Consider the following 21,732-nt stretch of genomic DNA (forward strand, 5'->3'; position numbering starts at 1 on the left):
TCCTCTGCTTTAAGAAGCAGGAGGTAAGCTTGCAATTCCACCATTAGGTGGCGTTGGTGGAGACACTGAAGTCTGGCTGCAGTTTTGTTCATTAAAGACTAGTGGCCGAGGCTTTTCTACTATTATTAATCTTCATAAACTGTAAGACAATCTGCCTGGAACGATTCTTTAAAAACTTTTAAGATGTTCAGCTGAATGAGACAGAGAAAGACCACTGAAATGTATATTAAATACCACAAAACTGTAAAAATGTGTTAAATAAAGAGTCAATCTGTGCTGCATGAGAAAAGAAAATATTCCTTTGTCATAATTTAGAAACTTGACAAGGTTTATCAGCTCCAGCTCTTTGAATGATTAATAGTTTTCAGAATACTTCTTCACATTAATATAATACCTGCAGTGGACTATCACTTGATCAACACGTTTCTACTGTTGTCGTCTACTAGCTCACTAGATTGTGACTTTCTAAATCATGAATTCATGTCTTGGCCCACAGGATATTTTCTAAAGCAGAAAACACCGAATGAACACATTTAGGTAAATAACAACACCTATTTTAATCCTGAAATATCACTGCATTTAGGAAATAAAAAATAAACTATGCTTAAGTCAAAGCTTCCACTGAAAAACACAGAGAGACAGACCAGAGAGCATGTTTCCTAATGTCTGCTAGGATTCTGGTAAAACCGCACGTAACGTCACGGCAGTACGGCAGAAACAGGGTCTGATGTTAAAACAGACACACGACTGAAACAGGGTCTGATGTTAAAACGAAAGTTACGAATGTAACTACAGTTCTATGAATCCCGGATGACCGCCAGAAGGCGGTGCAGTGAGCACTCAGTGATTCCTTTGCACATCAACAGTTCCAGTATGCATACCAACAACGTCACTTGTGACCCCTGAGTGACCCTGGAAAGGTAATAATACCAGTGTCAAATCAGGTTCGGCTCCTACAGAATCTAGTCACGTGGTCATGCGGATTCTGAGTAACAGAGCGCTCTGGCAGTCATCTGGGATTCGTAGAACCATAGTTACATTTGTGACTCTCGTTCTATTTAATTCCTCCTGACTGCCAGAAGGTGGTGCTGAAAGCACTGAATGATTTATCCCAACTTAGTCACAAGGAATCCCAGTGATTGCCCAGTGAATGGGGAGTGGCGGCGTTCATGCTGTACCACCTGGAAAGGGTGCAGGGCGTCGCCCAGGACGCAGCAGCACATATGTCATTCAGGGGTGCTCCCATCGGGGTGGCCCGAGGTGTGGACACCACTCTGGTGGACTGACAGCACACTCCCGATGGTGAAGGGCAGGTCGCCACCTGACAAGAATGGTGAATGGTATCCATGATCCAGTGGGATAAGCGCTGCTTGGAGAAGGCAGAGCCTCAGGCAGGACCTCCAGAACAGTCCAAGGCTGTTTGGAGGTATGAATTTGTGTAGAAGCGTCAATATAGCATCCCAGGGCTCTTACTGGGCACAAGAGTTCCTCCATCTAGAGGAACGCTCGATGAAGAGTCATATCATGCAAGCCGTATAAACTGAACAGCCTGTAGACAACACCTCTGGGAAAATGGCAATGTTGGATTTAGAGCGGCATCCCTAGCATCCGGATGCCACCTCAGGCATAATGGACTGATAGGCTCCGTGTGTTCCCCACCCACGCATTTTGCTAAGGCAATGGCCAGTGAAATGTAGTCTTGTGTAGAACCACTGTAGTTCCCCTGTTAACAAGAGCTCACAGGAAGACTGACAGATACCCTCCAGCACCAGGTGCAGGTCCCATGCTGGAGCCCATGGGGCTCTCTGGGCGAAGCCCCAGAGTTCCCTTGAGAAAGCCGACAGCAGGTCATGGCTCCCAACTGTACCATTTGCAGCCCTGTCATGTCGGGCTTATATTGCTGCCACATTCACTCTCAGGGTAGAAGGAGAGTGAATTCTCCCCAGAGGAGCCTGCAAGAACTCAAAACTGCTTGAGCTGGGCAAAGCACCAGGTCCTCCCTGCAGATGCTGCACCACTGAAATTCCAGCAACCGCCGTGCTGCAGCCCGGTGGATGACGGTCTGACATTCAGGATGAGCTTCAGGCTCCCTACAGCTGCTCAGCAGCAAAACGGCCTTCCAGTAGCTAAACGTGTAAGGGGAGCTGGTGAGACTGTGCAGCATGGGAAACCATGCCCAAGCCGGTCAGAAAAACATGTGGCCCCCCTGACAAATTCTCAGGGGTGTGCCAGACCAGAGGAAGCAGCCAAAATTCATGACAGAGGCCCTCTGGGCAAGGGTGCACCAACCCATCTTCGCCTACAGGCTGGTGGTTCTCCTCAGGGGAACCCCGGCAGACAGTGGGTCAGTTCCTCTGAAGTGACCCCAAATTGTGTGCAGCTCTCCGGAGCGGGGCCACCACTGTACGGTGGAGGATCCTGAGCGTCCGTCGACTGTGCCACTTGGCATCTGAGCAGGATTTGTCCAACCACCTCCTTCAGGAGAGCAATAAGGAGAGCAATGTCCAGAAGAGGGTGCAGCCGCCCGGCCGCAGGCCAGAAAGACAAAAACAGTAAATCAGTAAGCTGAGGGAATGAGGTGGAGGCTGCCTGTAGTGGGCTGGCAGCTCTGCTAAGCTGCGACCAGGAGGGGAAGCACTTGGTGACTCCCTCTTCCTTCTGTCTTTATGGTGGCACCACCCACCGAGAGCGTAACAGGCCACAACAGCGACAGTGCTCAGGGGGCAAACGCCGCCTACACAGCAGACACTGGACTACCAAGCCCGTAAGTTCCCACTGGGGCTGCACTCAGGAGAGGGAGCGGCCACATGACGGCCCCCTGTGGCCAGTGGGTGGGTAGGACCAGTTAAAAAAATCACTGGCAGTCACTAGCTGCAGCAAGCTACCATCGGGCTCCGCCGTGGCGTTTGGTTAGGGAAAATCCAAACGCAGCTTCACAAACAGCATAAGCACACCAACCACGTTATCAACCAGCCCAGAATCATTACATTCTCAAGCCAGGTGACGGACATACGAGCGCCGCCTCCATGAGGCAAAGCTAACACCGATCGCGTCGCTAACGGCCACAGTCGTCATGTGAACCAGCCCAGGGGGAGCGAGGCCGCTGTCCCCCGTCACTCAGTGAGAATAAAAATAGATTCAACAACCTTACCATCTGCCAGGAGGTTAAGAATGAGTCTTTCACCTGAAGGAGACGCCACAGCGGCGTCACTCCGCCTTAGGTGAACGTGAAAACAGGATAAGCTTCATGTCGCGGCCTTTGGAGGGCGAATTCGTTGTTCCGATTGACGCGGTCGCAGGGCATCCAGCAGATGGCGCTTCATGATATCGTAAAGGCTTGTTGTAATCTTCAGGCTGTATGCAAAACGAACACGAAAAAAAAAAGGAGCTGAACCTGGGGTTACACTGGAACTATTACCTTTCTAGGGTCCCCCAGGGGTCACAAGTGACATTTTTGGTATACATACTCAAACTGTGCATGTGTGAAGGAGAACACTGAGTGCTTTCAGCACCACCTGCTGGTCAGGAGGGATGAAGTAGAACAGCAATGCGACTGAAACAGGGTCTGATGTTAAAACAGATGTGACAGACGATCAACAGAGGGATTATAGAGCATGTCTACCTCACTTCCCTGTCTCTCTCTCTCACACACACACACACACACACACACACACACACACACTCACACACACACAGGTGCATGTTTTTTTCCTAAATGTTCCTCCCCCTCCTGAACCCCTCCTCCACCAGGAGAGACGCCTCCCTCCTCCAGTGCCCAAAAAGCCCCCGAAGGGCCCCCCCCACCACCACCACCCCCCTCTGGCCAGAGACCGCTCGCTGGAGAGCTCGGAGAAACAGAGGCAGGAGGCCCGCAAGCGTCTGATGGCCGCCAAGAGAGCGGCGTCCGTGAGGCAGAACTCAGCCACGGAGAGCGCCGACAGCATCGAGATCTACATCCCCGAGGCCCAAACAAGGCTATGAGGACATGACAGAGGACACACACACACACACACACGCACAAACATACACTCAGCATAAACATCAACAGAGCTGAAAGATGTCTGATTGTCCACATCCAGGGTCAGGAGTGTAAACACACGGTTCAAATATACTGAGGCTGAGAAGACACTCGGGCTTGGTACTGACGGAGAGATGAAACTCTTATTCCACCGGTCAGTCGATTCGGTTTCTTTCACTCTCACCTTCTGTTTGAATAGAGGAGCTGGTGCTGTGCAGGGTCAGAGTTATAGAACATCGGTGGGCAGCGTCTTGAGCCTCCTTCAGGTGACTGATCAAAAACACTCAGAGCCTCACTCTTATTTCTCCACCGTCCTCGTCCGAGCAGACTGAAGGATTGATGGTGATGACGAACAGGAAGCTCTTCAGCTCCGCGAAGGCTCAAACAACACGTCTCGCACCTCTGAAGGGTCTTTAAGGTGAACATCACCAGTAGATCCTCAAACTGAAGAACAACCACTGCTCGTTTTCCACTCACTCCCACGGTTAGGTGACAAATAAGGTTCCTCAAGAAAAAACAACAAAGAATCCTTTCAGAAACATTTATGTAATATACACATCTTCAAATCTACACTTAGTGGTTAATGCTAAATTCTCATTATTTCAAATGCATGTCTGAATCCATCCTACTACAGCAACCCAGTCATGAACCCAAAGTCATCAGGGATGAGGGGTCCTGTAATGTTATGACCCCACAAGGTCCTTTTGAAATCCCCATGGAGTCTGTTTAGGATTGGATTGAGATAATTTAAAACCGATTACCTGGACAGCAGAGGCCTGGACTACGAAGCTGGATTATTATACCCAGATGTGTCTTTTATCTGCATGGACAAACCCAGACATGTTCAGTCATGTTCTATCAGCGATCAGTGCTTGTTCACATAAATCCCAGTCACAAACCCTGCAGATCATCCTTCTCCAAAATGATGAAGAATTGAAACATCATCCAGGACAAAAGCAACGCTGTTTCTGCAACAAAACGGGACAAAGTAAACGTACATCACTCTGATCGCTCAGTTTTTCTTGATTGGAGCACAGAGGTTTGGAGCAGTGTTCCTCAGTGATCTTCCTTTAGTTTAGTTTCCATCCAGTTATTGTGAGGCTCAGCTCCTCAATGTGAATGTTTTGTGTTAGAATATTAATTGTCACTGTTAAGACACCGATAGTTTCTGCAGCTCTGTCATGTGTCACCATTATTTTTAATCTCAGTATTTCAAATGAAAACCTTGTGGAGCTAAACAGACTTGGGAACAAGTCAAGAACAAGTACTTCAGAGAATTCTCAGTGACAAGGCTTTATTGATAAGAAGGGTCTGTAAGAAGTGGCCCAGCGTCGTATGACGGAAAGCCCAGAGATAATCCCTGAAGTTACCTCAATAGGAGGAAATCCAGCTTCATAATGAAGGCCTCTGATCTGTGCTTCACATGACTGACTGTAAAGAAGAAGGGACATCACCACACTAAATGCTGACTTCTTTTCAAACCCAGCAGCTCTGCCTTAAACTCCATTTACAGAAGCACTCATGTTCAGTTTTGAATTAATATTCAGAAAATAAATAATCCTAAACCACATTCTTCAAACAAGCTCCACACTTTTGAGCTAAAACAAAATGTCTTATGAAGGGTATCAGTTTTTTTTCTACCAGCAGTGGCCAGCATCCTTACAAACTAATTGCCTCATAATGAAAATGATTTAAAGAAATGTCAGCCTTTAGCTTGAGACTCCAGAACCAGCATCAGTAACTTGTTGGGAGGATCAGACCTGTTCTCCTCACAACCATCGACAAGCCTTTCATGAACTCCTTCTTTGGACCAGTTGTGACACTGACTGGGAACAGTGTTGGAGATGCTCTGACCCATTTGCATACCTTATGGAACCTGTTTCCCTGCTTTTAACTCATTAAATCTGAATTCAAAATGCTGAAATACTTGCCTGTTATATTCCAAGTTAAAGAGATAATCACTGCTGTGTACTTCAGTGTTTTGTAGTTCCGTTATGGCCGATAGAACCAAGTGGTTCCGCTCACAGAGTGTCTTTGCAGCCGGTATATTTGGCCTGCGTGGGCCTGACAGGCGTGAACAGAGCAGAGAATGTGGTTTTAGTAAAACCTCTGATTGTTGTGATGAAAAGGGTCGGAGGTGATTAACGATCTGGCTCGAAAACACTCGTGTGTCATCTGCAAACAATCGCATAACCGCTGACCAACATGTGAGTTCTCACAGGGAAATCTTTCAGGTCTTATGGCTGTATGAACACTGCAGGCTGGTGTAATATAAAGACCGTCCCTCTCTCTCTCTCTCTCTCTCTCTCTCTCTCTCTCTCTCTCTCTCTCTCTCTCTCTCTCTCTGTGAAGAAGAGCCATGACCACTGTTTATCTTTCATCCTCCTCTCTCCATCCAGGCCATAAGAAGGGCAGTGCTGGGTGAATTGCTGTAAAGAAAAGGTCTGTTCTTTGACAAACAAGGTTCTATTTTTGAAGTTGTGGACATTGAAATGGTTTTCTTCCAGGTCTTGAAGTTTTGCAGCTGCATTACGTTGTCTTACAGGCTAACAGAGCACAGCAGAGACTACCAAAAACAATTCCAAATATCTGGATTGAGGACCCGTCCCTGACTTTAGCTTTAGCCAGCTGCTCTATTCTTAATTGACTCAGAAGTTACTGACCACAACTGCAAAAATAGGGCCTGAGCTGTACTGAGGCAGAATGTAACCTCTATGTGGAATATCACAGTGCTTTCAACATCATCAGTTTGAGGGGAAGAAAGCAAAAAAACAAAAAACAATTAATAACGTTGCAAAAATGAGCTTAACTGGATGTTTACATGATCATCTGTGCACAAGTTAGATTTTTTGATTGTGAGGTTTGAATTTTACATCCATTTCCCCCCTTTGGGGTTTTAAGGCAATGTGTTTCTACAGGGTACATTCAGACCGAAGCAATATTTAGAGGTGATAGTGAATTCAAATCAAAAACGCAGCGTAGTACTCATCTCATTGTGCCTCTGATTGCAGTATCTTCTTCATATTAATCCATTTAGTTACACCTGTATCTATTTATGAGTTCAGTTCTGTGTTGGGTAAAGGTGGGTCAGTCTCAGGAAGTGGTTTTAAAGGAGTGGGCCGGAGCCGTCTTAATTAAAACCCACATTCTTAATACTGGATGTGGGTCAGACTGTGAGAGGAGGTCATCAAAGCAGCTGTTTGGAGGCAGAAAAGACTGGAAGCTGTGTCTGGTTTGTTTATTACTTGAAGAAAGGATGCTTCAAATTGAGTTCGAACTCTACACTGCATGTTTGAAGCGTCCTGGTGTCATCGGGCGATATGAGGAGAAGGAGATGGTTCTGGATGTTCAGCTGCTCGATACTACAGCACTGTGTTTACATTACTGTGGTAGTTTGACTTCTGAGGGCAGTTCTGGATGCAACTGAAGCTTCATGAGATGACAATGAAAAGTTTAAGAAGTCCAGTTTGACCTGCTGGCTTGACCCTGGGCCTGCTTCATCTCATCCTGTCAAGCTGACATCCCCTCAAATCCCACTGAGAATCACAGTCAACATAAATACACACAGAATTTAATTGAGAGGTGGCCTTTAAACCAGAGGCTCTTTGCCTGAGTTTGGGGTCACCAGAGGCCAAAGGGAGGCTCTGAGCTTTTCCCTGCTCTTTTGATTACATTTCCTGCTTTCATGCCATATTTTCCAGCTTATAAGTTTCTGACTGTTTGTTTTCTTCCTGACAGCTTGCTCCTTCAATCCAAACGTTTAAAAACGATTAAAACGACAGTAATTAGTTTTTCTGTGATTAGTTTTACATCAGCAGCTTACTGTTACAGTGACACCTACTGGCTCCAGATTGTATGTTCTGGTATATTTTTAATATAAATTAAATGACTCAGCCAAGCAAGCTTAAAAAAAACTTTGAGTTATCGTCCAGAAAATATTGTAATCTACAGCTAACCTGAGAAACTGATATTCTTTTAATGCTCGTGCTTTTGTTGTCTGTGAGGAAGTGTGTTTGGTCTCACTGTAAATCTTTGAGGCTCCAAGGAAAACTTTGGTTTAAATGGACGTGCAGGGTAAAAGTGCAGTGATTATGACAACATTAAGGCTTAATGACCGATCAGGTTGATCAAAGCCTGATCAGACGGTGTTCTCAAACCCTGTGGGGTGCCAGCTTCTCAGTGTCAGCGGCAGGCTGCCCTCACTGTCACTGCTTCACACCATGCTCTGAATGAGTGGTCGTCACAGGGAGCCATTCTAGCTCCAGGCTCATGCTTTTAAAAAACAACTGAAATGAATGAGAACAATCAGGAAAACCAAACAACTCAAAAACAAGAGCGACAGCTTCAAACGTGGAGTGTTTGTTCGACCCTGTGAGAGATGGAAACAATCATTTCCCTTTGTCCTGCAAGTGAACGAGAAAAATACACTGTGAGATGTTTGTGTTTTCCTTTGAACCCCCTAAAAATGTGTTTTGGCAAAGACAGGCACTGTTTTACAATTTGAAGTTTGGATTCTGGGATCAAACCTGAAAATACGAATCCAAACGTTTCCAAATACACGTCCCAAACAGCTCGGACGGGACGTCTCCAGAAGCTTCTAGCTATCGCTGTCACTTTAAAGGGGAAGCTCCTGGGTGTGTCCTGCTACACCTGGACTTGAGAGTTCCAACCCTCACCAGTCACACGGTGTGTGTGAGGAGTGTGTGAAGTCCTCAGGAGTGTCATGTCACAGTGAGGGCAGCTGGGCTATCAAGCATTTCCTGCTCCTTCCCACCTCTTTTGCACCTTCTGTGGCTTTGATTTGGATTTTTTTTTTCTTTATTATCATTATTTTGGTGTCCTGTGAGTCACACACTTTCCTGTGAATCTGCTGGAGAGCAAGAGAAGCTGGGACAAAGCACAGCGGACATGTCTGCAGCGTGTGGACGGATGAGACTTTGGTGGGAGACGCCTCCTGAGCCCGAGCTGAAGCGCTCAGTCCGTGCCCGAGAGAAGTTCCTGTTCTTTTATAAATGGTCCGAACAGACTGCTAAAGTGCCATAAGAACACATTCCAAATCCATCGGGGTCTCATGTTCCACAGCTGGACCGGACTGGACCGCGGGAGGGACCAAACCCGGTCTCAGCATCTTCTCTGGGGCCAAGACCATCCTCACCTTCTTTATCTCTGATACTCTGATAGCATCATTTATATGAATAACTGCATTTATTGTGGCAACTTCTTATATAACTGCCGTTCATTTCTCCAGAGCGACACTCTGGAAACCCGGTGTAGGATTGTTAGAGGATTCTACAGACTATTTAACGATGACAGTATATTGTATTTATTTTCCTCTTTTGTAAAGATTAGGTGTGTGTGTGTGTGTGTGTGTGTGTGTGTGTGTGTGTGTGTGTGTGTGTGTGTGTGTGTGTGTGTGTGTGTGTGCGTGTGCGCGGGGTGTAATTTTGTACAGAATCTGATTACCTCTGTGTTGAAATGATGACAGTGAGCCATATTCAATGTGAAATCCTTCTTTTGGAGAGGAAAGGGCCATACAGCTACTGAATGACCATGTTTATTGTTTTCTATCTTATCTTGAACCGTTTCTTTTGTGTTCTGGTAGCAAGCTTACTGTCTGTGAGTTTGGGAGGAAGTGTGGAGGAGGAATAACGTGACACTAAAGAGGGATGGGGTGACGGAAGCGAGGAGCCTGGAGCTTCCTCGGACAGCCAGAGGAGAACAGGCCAGAAAAACCAAAGGTGGAGGACGGACCGGACCGCCAGTACGGAAACGATTCCTCCCTACATCATATTAACAAATTCAGCAGATATTAAACATAAGTTATCAACACCGTCATTGAATCAAGTCGTTTCACTTCTATATTGAGCACTTTATCATATCTGTATTTCGTTAATATCAAATCCAACATTAATTTTCTCTGATTAAATTCCTCGAACTTTTGTTAAAATCCATTTTTCAAACTGATGAAACTTTCAAGCTTTCAGCTGCAGCTGGATTCCCTTGTTTCATAGTTTCCGTCCCGGCTGTCCGTGGCGTTGACAGAAGGTCACCAGGACGTAGCAGCTGACCCCCGACCCCTGACGACTCCCACCAGCAGCGCTGTGCTCGACCCCACGGCTCGGTGGGCTTTATTTTTCCTCAGGAAGAGATGGGAAATGTAGTTTCTTAAAATCAGGGTCTCCCAGACGTGATGAGCGCTGTGTGTGTGTGTGTGTGTCTGTGTGTGTGTGTGTGTGGACTTCATTTGTACATATGAGCATGTGGGGATGTGCGTGAGAGTGTGTGTGGGTGTGTGTGTGGTCTCTATAAAGTGCTTCCTTGTTTTCTATGTTGGGCCTTTTCCTCAGTGCGGTCTGGTAGCTTCATAGACTCATCCTGTATAGAAACTCTCCAGTCAAAACTGCGACCGGTCTCTCGTGTTTGTACAAAAAAAGAACCGATGAGGGTGTTTCATGACGCATGCAGACACAATTATTAGTACTTATGAATCTATATCTAAGTTGAAGACATGTATTTGGTTTATTTATGCTCTAATTTATTGGTTTTCTAAACTCTGACATTCTGTTGAAGTGGTCTGTCATGCTCTTCTAATCTTATCTTGTATTGTAAAGAGATAATTATATGTCCATAACTATTGATGAACCCATAATAAAATGAACTATCAACCCCCCCACTGGCTCACGTCTGAGTCGGCCTGACTTTGTTTGGACTGTGGGAGGAAACCAGAGGGGCGTGACCTTAGCTCCGCCCAAGGTCAAAGGTTAGATCCATTAGAAGAGTAATAATCCTGATGTTGTTAGTAGAGGAGGATTCAGCACAGAGGCAGTGATCACCAGCAGACAGAGGCTAATTTTACTGACCTGAATGAGAGAAATCCACTCATACAGTATAAGAAGACAGAATATAAACTGCAGCCCACAAATCAATGATTTCTCAATTCTTTTAGGAAATCTGAAGTGATTGAAGCTTTGGTTTCGTCTGTTGGAGGAAATAAAAAAAGTGAATCACTTAATGTGGAACATTGATTATGTTCTCTCAGATATGATCTTTATTTACAATAACATCCTCCATAATTATTGATCAATATTGTTTATTGATAAAATCCCCAATTAGACTGTAACCAGACAAAAAAGAGAGACTTTATCTACATGTAATAACTTTGCAACTTAAATAAAATATAGGCTATTGAATGTGTGTATTATTATTATTTTAAATTGATGTAACAAAGAGCATTTTCTCTGATATGTTTGTTGATATCGATCAGTCAGTCGTCAGAGTTAAACTTCCTCCTTTTCCTGCATGTTGTTGGAAGAAAAGAGAAAACAAATAACTTATTTGTTTGTTTGGTAACACTTTACTTGAAGCACCCCTGTATAACACGTTTTAAGTACATTATAGCACTGTATAATTATAAACACTCAGAAGTGATCACGATGCTTTATAACATCAGGACCTAACCCTAACCCTAACCCTGACCCTGACCCTGACCCTATGCTGCATAGTGAGTTATAAAGCATTGTGATCATTTATGAGTGTTTATAACTACCTATACTGTGTTATACTGGGTGCTTCAAGTAAAGTGTTACCGTTTGTTTTCTTTCTTTTCCAGCAATACAGAGATGATACAGATTTTTTCATAACTTGTATTTAATTTGATCCAAATCAATGTGATCAATAGATTCAAACTGACCCTTTCAATACATAACCTGAGCTGCATGAAATGATGTGTTAGAATATTTCTCGTGAATCATGTCAGCTGTATTATTCAGGTTTTATCAATTGAATGTAATCAATATTCTCATTAATGATCTCTTACAGTTTAAGGAAATAAGGAAAAGTCAGAAACCGGAGCACTGATGAACCAATCAATGATTAAATCAAAATAATTTACTGAAAATCGAGTGAAGCACCTAACATGAGCTGTTATGTTACAAAGGACACATAAAATTGATCTCAGATTGATTTTTTTTAATCTTCAAAGTTGAATTAAAACAGTAAATGAATGAGCAGCGCTGCTGCCTGTTCCTCCACATTACCACACGATGGCGCTGATGCACTGAACACTACAGAAGTGGAGCTGCGAGTTGAGGCTGAGACAACAGAAAAACATCAGAGGGAGAGAAGTAAAAGAAGAGAAGCTGTGGTTCTTTACATCTGATTCAACTCAGCAGAAAGACCCTGATCCACCTTCTCTTCTCTAGAATCTACAGAAAACATCCAGTCAGGGTCAGCCGAGGATTCTCACTGTGTCTGAGGGTTTGATGCTCCTTTTCTAATAGAAATATAGAATAGAATAGAACAGAATAGAATAGAATAGAATAGAATAGAACAGAATAGAATAGAATAGAATAGAATAGAATAGAATAGAATAGAATAGAACACAATAGAATAGAATATGCTCAGAGGGAAAGTCTTTGAAATCTTTGGAAAATATAGAAAATGCAGGTCACAAAGAGATACTTTGAAGACAGTTTTACTCGTGAGACTTAAAAAGACAAACAAACATGAGAATAAAATCCCTGTTGTTGCATCTGAAGCTGCAGGTTTTAAGTATCTCTACATCTTATATTTTCACACCTGTGCTTTTCCCAACAGTATGGAAATATCATCCATTTCAGGATCAGCTGTGGAGTTACTAAACAAGGCGAACAGCTTGTAAAGACTGTTGCTGCAGTTATTTGGACATCACTGTGGCGTCCCCCAGGAGTCAGTGCTGGGCCCTGAATGATTCCCTCTTTACATTGATGATATGTGTAAAGTGACTCAAATCATTAAAGAGGTTCAATACAGGATTTTAAAATTAAATGTTTGGTTCAACAGAAATAAATTATCTTTATATTATAAATTAGAATTTTAAAAAAAATATCTTTTGATTGAGTGAGTTCATATTTAAAGAGTTTCTTTAGGTCATAATAGATAAAAACTCACCTGCAAATTATTTGAACATTTAAAAAACAAACTTTTAAAGTCTCTCAATAAGAAAAAATACCTTCTGACTCGTTCCATAGCTTTATTTAATTTAATTAATAGTAGTAATCTGGGGCAATTAATACAGAAATACAACGCAGACAGTATAGTTACTGCAGGAAAGGAAGTAATAAGAAGAATGCATGGAAATTCACAACAATGAATTAAAGCAGAAATAATAAAAGTTCTTTGAAAGAAAATAATCACAAATTATTTATTGAGAGGGATTATGGCCTAATAGTATATATTTATAAAACTAGACAGGAAGAAGATGGTTTAATATTTCTGTATGTGGCATAAAACATGAATTATTATATGTATATGTTATTATAGTTTCAAAAAATAATTAGTAATAATAATAAAAAAAATAAGATGTAATCAAAAATGCATATTTTTAAAAGTTCATGTTGCATATGGAGAGTGGATTAAGTTCTACGTCTTTCTGATGCTGTTCAGAAATGCTTTATATTATATTGATCTGCTGTTCGGAGAGAATGGTGAACTGCTCAAAAAAAAAAAAAAAAAATGAAATGAAACCCAAAGCAGGGGTGTTCAACCTGAGGCTCTGGAGCCACATGTGGCTCTTTCACTCCTCTGCTGTGGCTCCCTGAAGCTTTCACCCCATTACATCTCTATAAACATTTTATTATAGTTTTAATTTTATTTACACAGCAAAGTCATTTTACAAATTACTTTTATTTCTTGGATTTGAAAAAAAAACATAAAATGGGATAAAACCCTAAAATGACTGAAATTTCTAAAACTGGAGGGAAAAAAAATACAAAAACAAAAAAGATGAGAAAAGAGATGAAATCATTAAACTGACTAAACGTCCTTCCTTCCTGTGGCCATAAGACTCTATTAAACCTCCTTGTTATTAAAGTTTGCTGAGTTATTTTTTAAAGTCATATTTTCTGTGCTGACATTAAGCCTTATGTGTATTAATTTGTCATTTTTATCCTGTCTTATTTGGTATTGAGCTTTTTTTTTTTTTTATTCGGAGTTGATCATTGCTTAAAGGAATTTCCCTCTAGGAATAATTTCTATTCTAAATGTCAAATTTGTCCCAGAAATGCTGTCAAAGAAGAATGAAACTGCTAAACTCAGGCATAAAAACAGCTGGAAACATGTTGACATGTTTGCCACGAGTTGTTACTAAAACTCTTTAAAACTACAGTTTCTGCACATGTTTCAAACCCACTGTATGCTTGAAACTCTGGAAGCTGTGCTCACCTCATCTTAGACTCATTTGATAGAAATATCACACAAATTCCAATAATTCCATTAATTTCCTGATTGAGTGTTTTTAAGGGAAACATGTGAACAAGCAGCCACTTTTTAAAGAGCCAAACCGTTGGTTGATGATTGTTTCACTCATTAACCTGAACTCAGAAAGCTCCTGTGAGTTTTGTTCATATTGATTTGTGAGTGTTAATCATTTGATGATTGTTCTGAACTGTAAAACTCACCGATGGTCTCAGTGTGAGCCAGAACCGGATCTGAATCGGACGAAAGGTGTCCCGTTCCACAGCCAGGCCTCTGGCTGCCTGTCCTCCTCTGACTTTCCCCTGACCTTATGCAGACAAGCAGACAAACAGTTTAGCGAAGTTGTTCATGCAGGACGCCCTAAAATCTTTGCTAATCTGCTCCAATCCTCCTGCAGCCGTCAACAGCCCCGGGCAGAGCTGGACTCTCTCCAGTACTGCACATATTAGCCCAGCTCTCAGTCTGGAACCACAAGATTAACGTCCAAATCAATTAGAGCCAGCAGCAGACGAGTCAATTACCCCACCGCACTGACCCCAGGACCCCGCTGCCCCCCTTCAGGTCCGTCAGAGCTGAGCATCATGGTGCAGGGAGAGCTAACGGAGGGCCGGTTCTGCTGGACCGGTGTTTGTTCAGGGGCTGAAACTGTCTGGTTCCTGTGTGAGCTTCAGTTTAGACCAACCAGCTTCTCCCGGATCAGACTGCAGCACACGTCCGTCTGCACACCTTCACACCACGATGGCCGACTGGGGGGGGGGGGGGGGGGGGGGGGGGGGGGGGGGGGGGGGGGGGGGGGGGGCCTGCACTGAGCTTGATCCAGATGCCGGTTGGATCTGCTAGCGCCTGCAGACCTCCAGTATAATCAATAAGGCGATAGGAAACCTCCCCGACAAATTCAAGAAGCATCTTCTTGAGGTTAACTCGTCTTCACAGTCAGGGGCCGGCGGTGGGGTTTGAACCTTTGACCCTCTGATCTCAGGTCTGCTTCTCCAGCTTCATTCTCAACTCATTCTGTGACAAACAGCCTGTTTGCTGTTTCTTTCTCAATCAGTAAAACTTGTTTTTATGTTGATTAATTTATTTGTGCTTGTTCTTCATTTCACCTGTGAAGATGATTCATCTCATGATGGTCTAACTTCAAACTCCTCTACAGGTGCAGCTGAAGAAATAAAGCCCTGGAATACAGGAATGTGAGCGGGAGTGTAGGAAACTGCTGCTCAGACTCTTCTGGCGTCATGCAATCTGTTAACATGACCAGTTTCAGTTTTCTGTGAAAAAAAAAGTATATATATATATATAATATCTATATATATATATTATATTATATATATATATATATATATATATATGTATGTATGTAATAGAGTTTAAGGTTGGAACTTGTGTGTTTGTTGTAAAATCTGTAGATTGAGATATTTGGCACTTTCACACACCTTCATCATGGCTTAATGATTTTAGAAATTAGCAACAGCCTGGAATCCTGATCCTGATCTTGGTCCTAGCCCTGGTCCTGGTCCTGGTCCTGGTCCTGGTCCTGGTCTTGGTCCTAGCCCTGGTCCTGATCCTGGTCCTGGTCTTGGTCCTAGCCCTGGTCCTGATCCTGGTCCTGGTCTTGGTCCTGATCCTAATCCTAAATCTAACTTTAACCCTTCAAGTGACCAACAAGTCAAATCTACTGCAGAGGGTTAAAAAAATGCATCTAATCAAGTTGTTTGAATCACTCTTCAGTAAATCCCTTTATTGTTTCAGTCATCCAGATGGACAATCCCCAGTAGTCAGTGATTACAGGGATTACCACTGAATCTCTGTGTGGGAGGATTAGCTCCGACTCTAATCCCACACATTTGTCTGCCACACAGTTCACTTTCAGGATTTCCTTTTCCAGCCTCTCATGTGGACAAGCTGCTGCTGCTCGCAGACCTCAATCCACATTCTTTTATACCACACAAGCCACTTCAGGGAGCTTTAATCTCTGAATTTAAAGTGAACTGAGTCCAGTGATTTACTCCCTCTCATGTCTTATTTCATGCTGCATTCGGAAGTGAGCCAACTGGACGATGACGAACTGATATTTAACTTTACAATTACAGTCATTTTTTTGCCAGGAGTTATTTTTCTAACATTTCATTCAACTGATGAAAAGACACTTCAGATCAATCAGAGGAAATGATCTGCTTTTAGATGAATGTTGGGGTTCCAGACACTCTTGCAACTGATCAGTAGCTGTTCATTAGTGGGGCTGAAAGACTCACGAAGACAACAAACTTCAGCGTTTGAAACGAAAGAGACGATTTAAAAGTGCGTTTCATTTGTCTGATCATAATTATTGATTTGCAGTGCTTCATTTAATCTTGTTTTCATGGAAAAAAATTTTAAAAAGACATTTTTATTGCCCTGTCATTTACAAACCGACATCAACACTTACTAAAAACGGAAGGTGAATAAACTGATGGATGTGTGTTTCTGGAGGACATTTTAACCGCGCACGCACCTGCAACCCCCGGCGTGCACCGTGACCAGCGCGGCCCGTCTCCTGGAGAGCCGCGCGCTGCGGAGCCGCCGTGCGTTGTGTGAAGCGGCCGCGCGTCCTGCAGCCTGCAGAGCGGCTGCGCGTCCCGTGGAGCCGCCGTGCGTTCTGGGGAGCGGCTGCGCGTCCTGCAGAGCGCATGGGAACACGAACACTTGGCCTCGCGCAGGTCGGCTCATTCACACTGACAGCGCGTTTATCAATGAGGCGGCGTGGAGCGCGCGGTCACGGCGCGTTAAGAACCTGCACGGTCCGAATTATCGTCGTTTTTATTTACCAGAGGACGAGAGGAGGAGGAGGAGGAGGAGGAGGAGGCGGAGGAGGAGGAGGAAGAGGAGAGGAGGAAGAGGAGGAGGAGGAGGAGGAGAGCGTGTCTGCTTGGAAAAGCGAATCCAGGACTGAGTTCGAGCGGATGAACGTATAGAGAAAAGACTCATCAAGTAGCAGATGTTTTAAAATGTCTGAATGTCAGCAGCAGGGCAGGGTATACAGCAAAAATTAAACCTGTTTGTCTTTACAAAACAATAAAAATAAAATACAAAACGAAAGTAACTGACAGCAACTGAAAACAGACTATGAAGTGTGAAAGTGTCCCCAAATTGCTGAATTAGCCAATTATAATGTAATTATCTGGCATGTGGTTAAGGCTCTCTCATTGAACAAAATCACTCGTGATTGTCATAATTTATACTTAATAAAATCAATTATTCGAGACGAAATCAGGCAACTTTCACAATTGTTTGTTGTTGTTGTTTGTTTGTTTTTGTTTGTTGTTTGTTCGTTTTTTTTGTTTATTGATTTACGCTGCCTCTGCTGTGCTCTTTATAACATAACTTTTTCACAGCCAATCAGGGAAACGTGAGGAGCAAAACAAACAAACCAGCACATCTCCCAATGTATAGTGACATTTAGACTTGTATTATTCTGTAATACGTGTTTTAGACTGGAAGAACATGCAAACTCCACAGAAAATCCCCAAACTCAGACCCGAGCCTGCAGAGTTTCAGTGGGGCGCTCACCACGAACACCACGACACCACTGCACACTGACGCTGTTCTTCTATGATCATAGCATGACTGAGCAGAACAGACAGGTACAGACCCGTGGCAGTGAACTTCGTTAGGTTGCGGGTTCGAGTCCCGGCAGGGTTCCAACAGAACTAGGGAGCCAAGTCTGTCAGTGTCTCTTTCTGCAGAATCAGAACTGTGACTTTCTGATCAGTGGTGTCTGTCTGAGGCTCCTCAATGACCTCCCCCGATCCAGACCTCTGGAGCTGCTTCCTCAGCGGGATCTGCCGGTTAATGTTGATTTGAGTGAGGATTTTGAATTTACTCTATGAAAACCAATAATGGTTGAAGTTTGTGTTATTGCTCCAGAAGTAGGACATGTCATCCTGGTTCGGTTCCTCTTTCAGAACCTGTTCGGTACCGGGACGTGGTTCAGCACCTGTTCGGTACCGGGACGTGGTTCAGCACCTGTTCGGTACCGGGACGTGGTTCAGCACCTGTTCGGTACCGGGGCGTGCGCATTGTGCGTCTGCTCCTACAGCTTCATTATGTCGACACAAGGCTCATTTATAACACGACGTGTTGCGCTGACTGGCAATAGGGACGCAAGTGTCCTTCTTCCCACGGCCGCGGCGCCTGTTGCTGCCTTTCTGTCACACCACCAACATCCACGCACCCCATGCGCGCGTGCACCCTGCAGAAGGTCCCATTTTGCCCGCAGAACAAAGTGAGCCGTTTGGATGAATGGGCTGAATAGATGCGTGCTCGCAGGCCGCTCGCTCGTCTCTTTTCCACAAACTGGACGCGTTAATTTGTCGCGTGAGGTGTCAATGAGGCGCGCGCCCCGAGGCCCACCACTGTGTTTTTATTTGTGGACCAGTTCTCCCAGTCTAAACCACACTGGCTGGCACAAGTGGCGCAGAGACCACTTCACTGGTGCACGTATTGACGGCGGTAACAGGACCACTTACTGCTGAACAAATGACGGAGGACTGGTCTCTGCGCTCCAGACGCTCCACGTTCCGGCTTCACTCCAGACGAAGCTCAAACATTTAGCTGCTCATTTGTTTTGCTGTTGTCACGATGGGAACTGGATCCTTAAAAATCATCACTGGGATGTTGAGAGCTGCTGACATTTTGAATTTCCCCTTCAACTTCATTAAATGCAAACACCAGAAATGTTTTACATGCAAGATTAAAGTTGTTTCAACACGTGGATGAGGTGCAACTGTTGTTTTTCAATAAAGTGATGTATAATAGAAATACTTTTGCTAATCCAACAGGGAGTCTTTAAAAATTCTTCAGGCTTTGACAGACAAAACATTATAGAGCTGTTTGACCCGGTAGCGATGAAAAAAAGAGTAATAATAATAATAATAATAATAATAATAATAATAATAATAATAATAATAATAATAATAATAATATAGCATATAACATGACCTGAAGAGTGAGTGAATTTGTTTATCTGACTTGCAATTTTTTAAATGTATTAAAATATCAGCATTTTCAGCAATGTTTAAAATGCTAGTAAAGAAGGATAAACCCACTCAAACCAGAAAAAACACCTGAGAATAGAAATTATATTTGAAACTTCAAAAATGCAAGATAGCACACTTTTTTCTTTTTTTTTTTTTTTTTTGTGGCTGCACTTGGCTTTGATTTGGTGGAGAGTTATCCAAAAACGACTCTTTTGAATAAGGCTGCAGACACAGAGGTAACGCGCAAAGTGTGAATGAAGCCAATATTTTTAAGTTTGCAATTTTTTTTGTATTTTTGAATTTCTGCACATTTTGTTATTATTTTTTCGTGCGTGTGTTTTTGTTCCACATTTGTTGTGGTTTTATCTTTTTATTTTATTTAATAATCTTTTGTGTGTGGTGTGTGTGGGGGGGGGGGGGTGGGGTTGTAGTTGCTGTGCCTTCATTAAAACATATTTAGACAGAGAGAAGTCATTCTGAAGCAGGGGGTGAAAGCAAATAAATAATAATAATACTGTTAAGTATTTAGATGTGATTTTGAGAAACCTCCGTTCAAGCCAACTGCAGGAGCGTCAAGAAGCCACATGAGTCCCGGAGCCGCGCTGCACACCTCCGGTCTCCCGTCACGTTAAAGTGAAGACTGGTCTCAGCTGACAGCAGCCGGTGAACCGGCGGAGTCCCGGCGCGGGGCCGGTTTAGTCCCGGTTGTTTGCGGGTTAACAGCCGCTGACAGCGCGGAGTTGAGATGTTAGGACCAGCCGCCGCGGGGGAGGGGGCGGGGCTTTGTGGTGCGGACCGAGCTCTGATTGGTTGGCGCTCCCTGCAAACGGCACGCGACTATGGATGTCGCTATAAAGGAGCCTCGCGTGCCTGTTCTTCAGCTAAAACTAAGTTTGGAGCGGAGAGACGAGTCGATAAAAGCAGAAACGAGGCGTCATTGTGTGAACATGGACTCCGTGCTGGACCCTTTCTCCGGACTCGACTCTTTCTCCTCCCCTCCCTACTTCGATGATGACGAGTTCTTCACGGACCAGTCCTCCAGGGACGGACACCTGGACACCGAGGACCTGTTGGACGAGGACGTGGACTTCCTCACCAGACACTTCCAGGACTATTACAGCAAAGAGGGCGGCGGCAGGGCGGAGTACGACCTCGGCAACCTGTCCTTCTCCTCCTCCTCCTCCTCCTCCACCTTCTCCTACGGCTGCGCCGACAGCACCTCGGACCTGTCCCCGCACGCCGGCGGCCCCGCTGCTGAAGCGCAGGAGGAGGATGAGGTCCGAGACGGAGATGCAGCAGCTGCGGCAGGCGGCCAACGTGCGCGAGCGGCGCCGGATGCAGTCCATCAACGACGCGTTCGAGGGCCTGCGCTCCCACATCCCCACGCTGCCCTACGAGAAGCGGCTGTCCAAGGTGGACACGCTGCGCCTCGCCATCGGGTACATCAACTTCCTGGCGGAGCTGGTCCAGTCCGACCTGCCCATCCGGAACTCCAGCAGCGAGACGCACGCGCAGCCCAAGAAGGTCATCATCTGCCACCGAGGAACAAGTGAGTGTAATAATAATATATAACATTATAATATTTTAATAATAATAATAATAATAATAATAATAATAATAATAATAATAACAGTAATAACAATAATAATAATCTCTCCTTGTCCCTCCCCCTCCCAGGGTCTCCCTCACCCAGCGACCCGGACTTCGGCCTCCCCCCGCTGGCCGGTCACTCCCTGTCCTGGTCGGATGAGAAGCAGCTCCGGGAGCAGAACATCATCAGAACCGCCAAGGTGTGGACCCCAGAAGACCCCCGGAAGCTGCACAACAAATCGGGACTGACTGACATTGAAAACGAGCCCCCCTTCGGGTTCGTGGCCTGAAGCAGACACACACTGAGCACCGTCAAGTGGAGTGCGTGAAAGTCTGAGTGCGCATCGCACTGTGAACAGCAGGTCAATTTACTCAGCAGGTTTTATTGTATTCAATGTTGTAAATAGTTTTATCATGTTGATAACCTTATTTTTTTGTAATTTAAGCAAAGGGCAATCATGTATTTATTTTTCACATGTGATAATATATGTTCTTTTAATTTAAAATGCAATGAAAGAAAATGTTTTTTATATTGGCCTCCGTGATTTATATTTATATTCAATTTGATAATAAAAGCTACATTTAAAATGTGTGTTTGTTTTATCACTCATGAAAGTATGTGTATATGTCTGTGTGCTGTGTGCTGTGTGAGTGTGTGTGTGTGTGTGTGTGTGTGTGTGTGTGTGTGTGGGGGGGGGGGGGGGGGGGGGGGGGGGGGGGGGGGGGGGGGGGGGGGGGGGGGTCTGTAGCAGACCCCAGCTGCCAATGAGCAAAAACAAGTTGCAGCCTAGAATGAGCTCCACAAGATGAACTACATCCTCATTATTCCTCAGAGACACTTGTTGACCATGGAGTTTGTAGTCATTAAATTGTTTC

The 21,732-nt window shown here is 44.3% G+C and overlaps 2 protein-coding genes across 4 annotated transcripts in view; both read left to right on the forward strand.

The window, feature by feature from the left end:
- LOC115405345 (disks large-associated protein 1-like) overlaps positions 1–4,035 on the forward strand; it is a 43,585-nt gene extending 39,550 nt beyond the window's left edge. For all 3 annotated transcript variants that reach the window (XM_030114907.1, XM_030114904.1, XM_030114906.1), the window contains exon 14: positions 3,751–4,035. In XM_030114907.1, coding sequence (XP_029970767.1) covers positions 3,751–3,981 — 231 coding nt within the window. In that variant the 3' untranslated portion in view covers positions 3,982–4,035. The remainder of the gene's footprint in view (positions 1–3,750) is intronic.
- Positions 4,036–20,213: 16,178 nt separating this feature from the next.
- LOC115405351 (pancreas transcription factor 1 subunit alpha) lies at positions 20,214–21,154 on the forward strand. The gene is given in 3 exon segments (XM_030114916.1): positions 20,214–20,509; positions 20,511–20,815; positions 20,944–21,154. Coding segments are annotated over 3 exon segments (804 nt in total). The 3' UTR covers positions 21,147–21,154.
- Positions 21,155–21,732: the final 578 nt, after the last annotated feature.

This window comes from Salarias fasciatus, chromosome 18 (assembly GCF_902148845.1).
Source record: "Salarias fasciatus chromosome 18, fSalaFa1.1, whole genome shotgun sequence".
Classification (NCBI taxonomy): domain Eukaryota; kingdom Metazoa; phylum Chordata; class Actinopteri; order Blenniiformes; family Blenniidae; genus Salarias; species Salarias fasciatus.